The sequence below is a fragment of the Propithecus coquereli genome, unplaced genomic scaffold (assembly GCF_000956105.1).
Source record: "Propithecus coquereli isolate 6110/MARCELLA unplaced genomic scaffold, Pcoq_1.0 Scaffold193, whole genome shotgun sequence".
Taxonomy (NCBI): Eukaryota; Metazoa; Chordata; class Mammalia; order Primates; family Indriidae; genus Propithecus; species Propithecus coquereli.
The window spans coordinates 1,332,298-1,342,657 of NW_012144190.1; the positions used below are offsets into that span (position 1 = coordinate 1,332,298).

General features: G+C 50.7%; 1 protein-coding gene across 1 annotated transcript; it reads left to right on the forward strand.

Moving 5' to 3' along the window:
• Positions 1–2,990: 2,990 nt before the first annotated feature.
• On the forward strand, positions 2,991–7,089 carry KLK14 (kallikrein-related peptidase 14). Its single transcript, XM_012643012.1, has 6 exons — positions 2,991–3,016; positions 3,102–3,163; positions 3,968–4,139; positions 5,743–5,996; positions 6,170–6,306; positions 6,925–7,089. The coding sequence occupies exons 1-6, from the start codon at positions 2,991–2,993 to the stop codon at positions 7,087–7,089; spliced, it is 816 nt and encodes a 271-aa protein (XP_012498466.1).
• The last annotated feature ends 3,271 nt before the right edge of the window (positions 7,090–10,360 follow it).

The following is a 10,360-nucleotide window of genomic DNA, read 5'->3' on the forward strand; positions in this document are numbered from 1 at the left end:
TGGAGTCCGGACTTCCCATGACCTCACTGCCCCCATCCATCGTCTCTTCTCCCCTCGCGCACTCGCCCCTTCCCACCTCAGGGCCTTTGCACTTGCTGCTCCCTTTCACAGGCCCTCATAACTTGAGATGTCATATATTTTATTTATCTGGTTTTTCTTCTAGAATATGACCATCAGTAGGGCAGCGATTTTGGGGGGAAGATCTGTTTTGTTCATTACTATACTCCATTGCCCAGAGCCATGACAGATCCATAGCAGGTGCTCAGTAAGTATTTGTTGGGGCGGGGAGACACTAACCCACAGAGAGGACTTAGCGGGGCAGACACAATGTGGTATATTGCGTACAGTGGACTATCATTCAGCCTTAGAAGGGAAGGGAATGCTGACACATGCTCCAACATGGATGAATCTTGAGGACATTAGATGGAGTGAACTTAGCCAGACAAATGGGCAAATATCTTATGATCCCACGTATGTGACGCACCTAAAGTAGTCAAATTCACAAAGACGGGAGGCATATTAGTGGTCGCCAGGGGCTGCTGGGAGGGAGAAGCGAGGAGTTAGTGATAATGGGTGCAGAGTTTCGGATAAGTTTAAGTATTAAAAAAAAGATTGAGCACAGTGCCTGGCTGTGCCGAGTGCTCAGTAAACACGAGCTATTGCTTTGTTCTAAGTATCAACCAGTTGTTCCTTTCTCATAAACGGCCTTCACTGGCCAAACACCCCTTCTCCTCTCCCTCACACCCAAGAGGTGTCTGCACCTATGGTCTGCACCCGCCGCCTGGCTTCCGCCCCCAACACACCACCAAAAACCTTTGTCTCCAAAATCGCGAGTCACCTCTGTGTTCCTCCCAGAGGCATCTGACCACCCTGCCACTCCCTCATTAAAAAATGCTCTCAATTCCTTGACACCACTCTTTGCTGGTGTCCCTCCTCTCTCTTCAATTGTTTCTTCTAGTCCCTGGGGTAACCTGTTCTCACTCCCTAAGCTGTGGGTCTTCCATGGGGTCTTCTTACTCTATACACACTCCCCGGTGGGTTCCACACACTCTGGCTTCCCGTGCCGTCTGTGCTAGTGACGTCGCCTCCCAAACAGGGGTTCGTCTGCCTGGCAGCTATCAAGTCAACAGACACAGCCAAGCTGGCTGTAGCAAAGCGGTTTTTATTACTTGGCACAACTAAGGAGCACCTGGGAATAATTTCCAAAGCAGTATGTCCCCAAACAAGAGGGGTGGGCTGGTTTTATGGCCAGAGGGTCATGAGGCACAAGCTGACTGGATCCTGCCATGGGGCTGAGGCCAGGGGGCAATCTGATTGGATCCTGGGTCCTGCCATGTGGTGTCCACCTCTTAATTCAGTCCCCATGCGGCCTCAGTCTGAGCACTTAGGTTCCGCCCATGGTTGTACATTTGGTTCATCTGGGCATGCTCAGGTTGTGTGACCTTCATCCTGCTGGGTCCACGGCAACTGAAAAAGAACTCACAACTTTGTTACATAAAAGTTAAGCCAGATTGGTCTGGTGCAGTTACAGTAATGCCCCACCACTGTCTCTACCTGGGCAGCTCTCCTCACCTTCAGAGAGTCCCCAGCCCGTGTCCTGAAGGGCTCCTCTCTCCCCAACTCACTCCATCTCTCCTGTTCTCCACCCTCCCGCTTTGGGAATCTCTGAACCCCTCTCTAGGTCTGTGCCCCTCTCTCTGGGTCTTCATCTCTTCCTCCATCTCTGCAGAGCAGGAGTCAGGGACTGCCAGTTCTGGCACCAAACCTCCTCCCGCTGGGGTCCCTGCTCCCTCACCTCTCAGGACTGTGAGTGCCCCAAAGTGAGAAAGCAAGGCGGACAGCACCGCCCCAGCGCCAGGTGCCTCCTGCCCCAGCTCCTGCCCATTCTCCAGCCCCATCGCTGCCTCTCCGTCTCTTTCTGGTGCTGTCATCTCTTATCTCTACCTCCCTGCCCCCTTTGTCTGTGTCCCTGTCACCCGTTGGTATCCATTGCTCCCCTGACTCCCCACTGTCATCTACCTCTTCTCAGCCTTCCTCCTTCCCTTCTTCCCCTGCGTCACGTTTCCTTCTAAGGCTAATCCTGCACCTCGTTCCATCCTCATCATCATCATTGCTGTTATTGTGGATATGTTTGCGAGCGTGCGGCAGGCTGGGGGTATCTCTGACTCTTTTCTCTCTCTTCCCTGTTTTCTCTTTCTTCGTGTCTGTTTCTATTCTCTCTTCACCTTCTTCCCTCTCTTTTTCTGCTCTTCCACACTCATCTCTCCGTGCCTCTCTGTGCCTCCCTCTCCCTCTGTCTTGTTTTTCCATCTGCCTCCTGTGATCCCGTCGCATTTGCCTTTCTTCTCTTTCTCCATCTCTCTTCTCAACTCCTTCTCCCTTAGGCACATCTCTCCATGTGCCTGTATTTCTTGGACTCTGTGTCTGTCTGTCCACCTTACTTCTTACTTCTCATCCATTTCCCAGTCTCTCTTTCTTTTTCCTCCCATGGCTGCCTCTCTTGGTTCCTCTGTTCTTCCCTCTCTCAGCCCCTCCCAGCACCTTCCTCTGACCGCCCCCCAATTTCCTGAATCCACCACCACCACCACCTGGGAACCCTCCCCTGCCCACCCTGCCCTAAGGTCCCCCTCCCTGGATTCCTTCCAGATTGTAACACCTTCACCAGGCAGGTTCTCATTAACAATTGTGGCTGCTTCTCTGGCCAGAGAGGGGAGGGAGGGGATGGGATTAGGGAGTCCTGGAATGGGAACTAGGCAATAAAAAAATATATATCAGGAGCAGGGCGGTGGGGGGCAGGGCCAGCTGCCTAGACCAGGGATAAAAGGCTTTGCCAGCATGACTGGGAAGGGAGACACCACCCCTACTTCCTTCACACACCAAGATATCAGGGACAGACCTGCGCCCTGCTCAGCATCCTCCCTGCTGCCACTTGAGGAGCCCCCAGGCCCCACCTTCTTGCTCTCTGGCCTCTACCTCCCTGTCCTGTCTCCATGTCTCTGAGGGTCTTGGTCTCCGTGTGAGTGGCTCCCCTTGTCTCTGCCTCCCAGCCCCTGGGTCTCTCGCAGGTTCCTTCTCTCTCACGTCCTCTTTGCACTTGCCAGAACCCCACCCCCAGCCCCCAGGATGTTCCTCCTGCTGACAGCACTGCAAGTCTTGGCCATAGGTAAGAGAACAGTGGAGTGTGAGGCAAAGGGGTTCCCTGGGGACTCTGCGGAGAGAAGGGAAAAGTCCTGGGGATGCAGGATGTGCATGGGTGGCCTGGTGAGAAAGAACAGGGAATAGTTTGGAGGTCATGGGGTCTGAGGAGCGTGCTGGAGGCTTGACTTCTGAGTTGTGGATACACTAGGAAATTGTGGGGCTGAGAAGAGAGGCGGTTATAGGACGTGGGGAGCAATGAGGAAGGGATTGTGGAGAACTATTAGGTCCTGAGTGGGTCATATGAGCAGAAGGGCCGCAGGGCCCTCCTTGACTGTGGTCGGGAGGAAACGACACAGGGAAGATGGCTTGTCCAAGGGGAGGTGGAGGATGACGACGAGCTGGTACCATGGCAGGTTGGTGTGGTGGATGGAGTGAGTAGGGGTGAGATGGTGGATCCTGGGGGTTGCACTGAGTGGGGAGGTTGGGGAAGAGACAGGGAGCTCCTTGGATGTGCTGGGGAAGGACTAACAGAGGACATGTGGGAGTCAAGGGTTGTAGATGTAGCAAGGCCCCTCATGAGGTGACCGTGGGACAAAACAATGAATACTGTGAAGGTGACTTGGGGGTGGTCAGAGAACTCCCTGATTGTGTTGGGGCAATAACAGGGGCAATGTTGGACATATCTCACACGGGGCGGGCAGACAGCAATGGATGGTTTAGGGGTTAGACCAAAAGGAAGGCGACTTGTCAGTTCTGGGCATCCTGCAGAGTTGGGGGGTGGAGAGCATTTGCTCATGTGCTTTCCCCACCCCACCCCATCTACTCCTAGGCATGACACAGAGCCAAGAAGATGAGAACAAGATAATTGGTGGTTATACGTGCATCCAGAACTCCCAGCCATGGCAGGTGGCCCTGCTGGCAGGCCCCGGGCGTCGCTTCCTCTGTGGAGGGGCCCTGCTTTCAGACCAGTGGGTCATCACCGCTGCTCACTGCGCCCGCCCGTGAGTGACCCCCACCCGGATTCTTGTGCTAAGTGAGTTCCAGAGTCTAGAGACCCAGAGCTCAGCTGAGAACCTGGAACTCCATGTAGAACCCAATGTCGTAGCTGGTTCCTGGTTTGGGATCTAGAGAAGAGTCTAGACACAGCTCAGGATGTGGAATGTACCCATAAATGTTGAACTCAGTTTAGATTCTGAAGTCAGATCAGCAGCTTAGAACCCATTGGCCACCTAAGAACCTAACATGTAACCAGGAGATCCATCCAGAGGCCAAGCTTTTCATCAAGCCCAAGATTAGCCCATTCCAGATTGGTGATTGACTCAGGGCACAGTCTACATTCCCAAACTCAGAACGCTACCTAGCACCCAAAGCCCAATTCAGAACCTGCAGTGTAGCCATAAATTCAGAATCCCACTTATGAGTGGAACAGACAGCTGGAAGAATAGAAATAGAACCTGGAGTCCCTTTCAAATCAAAGTTTATTCAGAGTCTAGTCTATAGCTACTCTTTGAGTAGCCTAGAACCCAGACCTCAACCCAGTGTTTAAATCCCGGAATTGTAGATCACAGTCTGAAGCCACATATAAAATCCAGAACCCCTTCCAAATTTTAGACCTGAATTCCAGCCAAGAAGTCAAAGTCCAGGCTAGAGCTCACACAGTGCCTTGAAGCCATAACTAATGCCATAAACTCAAGTTTAATCTAGATCCTAGAGACCACAACTCAGCCCAGCATCTAGAACATAAAGCCCAGAATGCAAACCAGCCTCTAGAATCTTGGATCTAGGTTATAAACTAGAGCACCATCTAGAATTCAGAGTCCAACCTTAGGTCAAGGGCTCAGACCAGAGTCTAGAGCAAAGAGCCCAGACTACACCCTGCAATTCAGTCTGAAACAGAGGCTGGCCTAGAATCAAGAGCTCAGACCAATGTTTAGAACCCTGACCCCAATTGGAGCACAGAGCTCAAACCATTGTCTAAAACCCAGTTCATAAACCAGAGCTTAATAAAGACCCCAGAGCACAAGCTACAAACTGGAGCTCATAGAAGCGTCCAGAATCCATAGCTCAGGTTGCAGTTCCTTGTTCAAAATGGAGCTCTGAAACCTAAAACAGAAAACTCACACTAGAATCTAGAAACTATGCCATGATCCAGACTCGATCTAGAATCCTGACCCTAGCCTACAGTTAAGAGTTTAAAATGTCTAGAGCTCGGAGCCTAGGCTAGCCATGGAATGGAGCCTACTCCATTATATCCATGCTGATTTAGAGCCTGGAGCCATAATCCAGAGTCGCGCTTAGAACTCAAAGCACAGAACCTGGCACAGATCCTGAAACTGAGGCCAGAACTCCTGATCATCACCTTATACCCACCAGGAGCTGGAACACAGCCCAAGAGAGGACGGGGAGGAAGGTGGGGTTGGGTCAAGAGAGAACGTCCAGGAAAGGGCACAGGAGACCAAGAAATGCTCAGCCTGAAGTTGGAGGGAAGCAGGTTAGACGTAAGGGAGGAGAACTCATCGCCAGGTAAGGGCACAGGGCTGGAGGGTGGGGAGGCATCTCTTGGACAGACCGTGAGCAGTTCTACTCTTGGGGGTCATGGGCCAGGATCCTTCGAGTAGCCCTGGGCAAGCACAACCTGAAGAGGTGGGAGGCCACCCAGCAGGTGCTGCGCGTGACTCGCCAGGTGACACACCCCAGCTACAACACCAGAGCCCATGACAACGACCTGATGCTGCTGAGGCTGGAGCGGCCTGCCCGGCTGGGAAGGGCAGTGAATACCATCCCCATCGCCCAGTCCTGTGCCAGCCCTGGGACACCCTGCCGTGTGTCAGGCTGGGGGACCATATCCAGTCCCATTGGTGAGGGTGCCTGCATCCTGGAAAGGAGGGGCTGGGGGACTGGACCCTGGGTCTGGGGGAGGAGGGGCTGGGGACCTGGACCCCTGGGTCTGAGGGAGGAGGGGCTGGAGGCCTGGATCCTTGGGTTTCCTGGGAGGGTAGACCCCAGTTGTAACCCCTCAGTGCCCCCCCAGCCAGGTACCCCACCTCTCTGCAATGTGTGAACATCAACATCTCCCAGAACCAGACGTGTCGGCAGGCCTACCCTGGAGCCATCACCGCTGGCATGGTCTGTGCAGGGGTCCCCCAGGGCGGGAAGGACTCTTGTCAGGTAAGGCCCAGGTGGGAGCCGGATGTGGGATAGTTCGGGGCTGGGATTTGGGTACCAAAGGATCTTAGGAGCATGAAAGTCAGCAGAGGTAGGGAAAAGAGAGGGAAACCTCAGGGACTGAAAGAGGTTTTGATAGCGGCTATCCTGCTTCCTAGCCTTCTGCGTCTTGGGTGATGGACTTAACACCTTTATGCCTCATTTTCCTCATCTGTCAAATGGGGATAACACCTCTCAGGACAGTTGGTGCAGTTGGATGAGACGGTCCTTGGAAAGGGCGTGGGGCAGTGTCCACACATGTGGGCACTGGGGAAACTGTGCCGGGGCGTGAGAAATCTTAATCCATCCCCAAGAAAGGCAGATAGAAAAAGGAAGACACATGCTTTTCTAGAGATAGAACTAAGATGGAGAAGGGCCCAGTGAGAACCAAGGGACAGAGGCAGAGACAGGGCCCAGGGAAGAGGGAGAGAAGTGTCCCCCACCAGAGGGCTGGGGTCTCAGAGCTGGGGCAAGACGGTGTCTCAGCCTGTGCCCCTGCCCACCTGTGCCTCTTGGGTTCTCCATGTCCCTGGCTCTGGCTATCTGGCCATCAGTGTCTCTATCTCTGTCCCACCCCCTCAGGGTGACTCTGGGGGACCCCTGGTGTGCCAAGGACAGCTCCAGGGCCTCGTGTCCTGGGGAATGGAGCGCTGTGCCCTGCCTGGCTACCCTGGCGTCTACACCAACCTGTGCAAGTACCAAAACTGGATCCAGGAAACGATGCAAGGCAGATGGCGGTCCCCATGACTGCGTGTCCACTGTCCCCACTGGCCTCCCCAGGATTGCCCTCTCCACGCAGCACCCTGGAGCCCTGTCCCCCAGCACCCTGGTCCTCACTCCTGGCTCTGGCCTCCCCGTTCCCAGAGCAGGTGCTCCGGGTTTTTTCTCCCCACCCATGTGGCCTTGAATACCACAGCATCAGCACCGTTACTCAAGACCCCCCGTAGGCACAGAGGCCAGGAGCACAAACGCTCTGAATCGCTGTTATGTTCCAAAGAAGACAATTTTTAAATCTCTTAGTGTCTCTAAAAACCAAATAAATAATAACAATAAACATTGAACAATCCCAGATTTCATTCATCCATTCATTTAATGCATTCGTGGTTAGATTAAAGAAAATGTGGTCTAGATACACAATGGAATACTACTCAGCCATAAAAAGAATGAAATCACGTCTTTCGCAGCAACATGGATGGAACTGGAGCCCATGATATGTGAAACAACCCAGAAACAGATACTGCAGGCTTTCGCTTATGGGTGGGAGCTAAATAATGTGTACACATGGCTGTACAGCGTGGAGTGATGGACAAGCAGATTCAGAAGGGTGAGGAGGTGGAGGCGGGTGGATGATGAGAGGTTACTTAATGGATACAATGGACATTAGTAGGGTGATGGATACCCTAAAAGCTCTGACTTCACCACTACGCGATCTATGCATGTAACAAAATTATACTTGTACACCATAAATGTATACAAATTTTTTAAAAAAGAAACATGTACGCAGCGGCCCCATCATGCCCAGCCAGGAGCCGTGTTCCAACAAGTGGCTGCCTCATTTGTGTTGCTCCTTGGGAGTCTGCCCCCATCCCCAACTGTGTCTGGAGTCTGGAAGGAAACACCCAACCCTGCAGTGTGACCTTGAGCAGGGCTGCCCGCCTCCCAGCCACCTCTCTGAAGCTGCTATGGCCAGGGACAAGGAGCTGCCTTGCTTCGTGGAAAATTCTATGCAAATGGAGAGGTCCTCCTTGTCCTAATCAGATCTCAGGTGAGGAGAGTTGAGTTAATCACACTCTTGAGAGCTCAAGTCCAAGCAAAGCCCTTCTCTCATTTTATTTATTTATTTATTTCCACCCTCTATCCCTGCCTCTCTTCCCCTCCCTCCCCACAGGCACCTACGCAAATGGCCTTGAACACCCTGCATCCTTAGAAAAAACGGCATTGTCAACATCATCCTGTTGTTTCTAATTTGCATGAAATCCTTGTGTTAGGAATCTCATTCTCTCTCTTACTTTCACTCTTCGAACACTATTTATCGCACACCTACTGCGAGCCAGGCATTGGTTTACTTACTGGGCACCTGCTGTGCACCAAGCATTGTTGAACACTATTTATCGCACACCTACTGCGAGCCAGGCATTGGTTTACTTACTGGGCACCTGCTGTGCACCAACCATTGTTCTAGCTGCTGGAGGAAGAGCCGTGAGCAAGCCAGTTGGAATCCCTACCGTGGCAGAGCTTATATTCCAGCAGGAGATGACAGACAAGAAATAATAAACGCAATTTAAAAGCAAAGCAGAGTCCCCATGAGTAAAAAAGCCTATGAACTTGGGCTGGGCGGCAGGCCCAGTGTGTGCCAGAGCCAGCTCATACACGCTCACAAGAGTCTGCTGGCAAGTTCTCAGGAATTTTGAGAGCCAGTTGCCAAATACAGCCATTATTAAATATTAAATTACGTAAACTTGCAATTAAATAATTTATTTAAAAAATAAAGGCAATAAATACTCAAAAACTCATCCATTCCTTATTATTTTAACTAATCCCTTTGCTTTGGGGTTATCTGTGTCTGTTGCGTTATGTCTGTAATGGTCAGCTTCTGCACGTCTCTTCCCAACTCTCTGTCCTGTGACATCACATTGGTAGCTTGACATCAGCCAAAGTGGGAGTATTTACACCACAGACATCGGCAAACGCTACAGATGAGGACTTTTTTTTTCCTGAGGGAGCCATTGTTAAACCTTTACCAGAACAGCCCTGAACAGGTCTGCCTGGGAATGACCTAACGATCTGTCTTCCTGGAAGTTCTGTGCTTGGATACTACAGAGTGCAGATAAAGTAGAATGTTGTGCTGACCTCATGTTCTGTGGGGGACAGCACAGTATCGGGGAGCTCTTAGGTGGCAGATCTAGGACCTGCATGACTACAGTGGTGCAAAAGATTGCTGAGAAATGGAAGCTGCACCTTCTTTTTTCTCCCCTGACACCACCCTTCAGGCCCTGGCAACCACCATTCTACTCTCTACTTCTAAGAGTTTGACTTTTTCACATTCCACATGTAAGCGAAAGCATGCAGTATTTATCTGTCTGTGTCTGATTTACTTCACTTAACATTACATCCTCCAGGTCCATCCTTGCTGTTGCAAATAACAGGATTTCCTTCTTTCAGATGGCTAAATAATATTCCATTATACATATATATTACATTTCCTTTATCCACTCATCCTCGCTAGACACAGGTTATTCCCATATCTTGACTTTTGTGTATAATGCTGCAATGAAGATGGGAGTGTAGATATCTCTTAAAGATACTGATTTCATTTCCTTTGGATATATACCTAGAAATGGCATTGCTAGATTATAGTTCTTTGAGAAGCCTCCATACTGTTTTCCATAATGGCTGTACCAATTTACATTCCCCACCAACAGCATACAAGGATTCCGTTTTCTTTACATCCTTGCCAGCATTTGTTATCTCTTGTCTTTTTGATACTATTCATCCTAATAGGTGTGAGGTGATATCTCATTGTGGTTTTCATTTGCATTTCCCTGATGACTAGTGATACAGGGCACCTTTTCAAATATACTTGTTGGTCGTTTGTTTGTGTCCTTTTGAGAGATGTTTATTCAGGTTCTTTGCCAATTTTTTTAATTGGAGGGGTTTTTCCTTGCTATTGAGTTGTTTTCATCACTCATGTATTTTGGATATTAACCTCTTATCAGAGATATCATTTACAAATATTTTCTCCCATTCTTTTGGTATCAATCAGTTTGACCTATGGAGGATCTGGAGACCAGGGCAGCCACACAGGTGGGCAGCCTGTCTATGTGACCAACCCTCAATAAAAAATCTGGACACCAAGGCTCAGGCAAGCTTTCCTGGTTGGCAATACTCCATGTGTGTTGCCACACATTGTTGCTGGGAAAATTAAGCACTGTCCCTAAGACTTCACTGGAAGAGAACAAGTAGACTCTCATGCCTGGTCTCTCCTGGACTCTGCCCTATGCACCTTTGCTGATTTTAA

Bases quoted from the DNA above. Each gene is read 5' to 3' on its own strand.
- KLK14 (XM_012643012.1), top strand. From the start codon at position 2,991: ATGTCTCTGAGGGTCTTGGTCTCCGT. The intron at 3,017-3,101 runs GTGAGTGGCTCC...TGCACTTGCCAG, and splicing joins CTGAGGGTCTTGGTCTCCGT to AACCCCACCCCCAGCCCCCA. The intron at 4,140-5,742 runs GTGAGTGACCCC...GTCATGGGCCAG, and splicing joins GCTGCTCACTGCGCCCGCCC to GATCCTTCGAGTAGCCCTGG.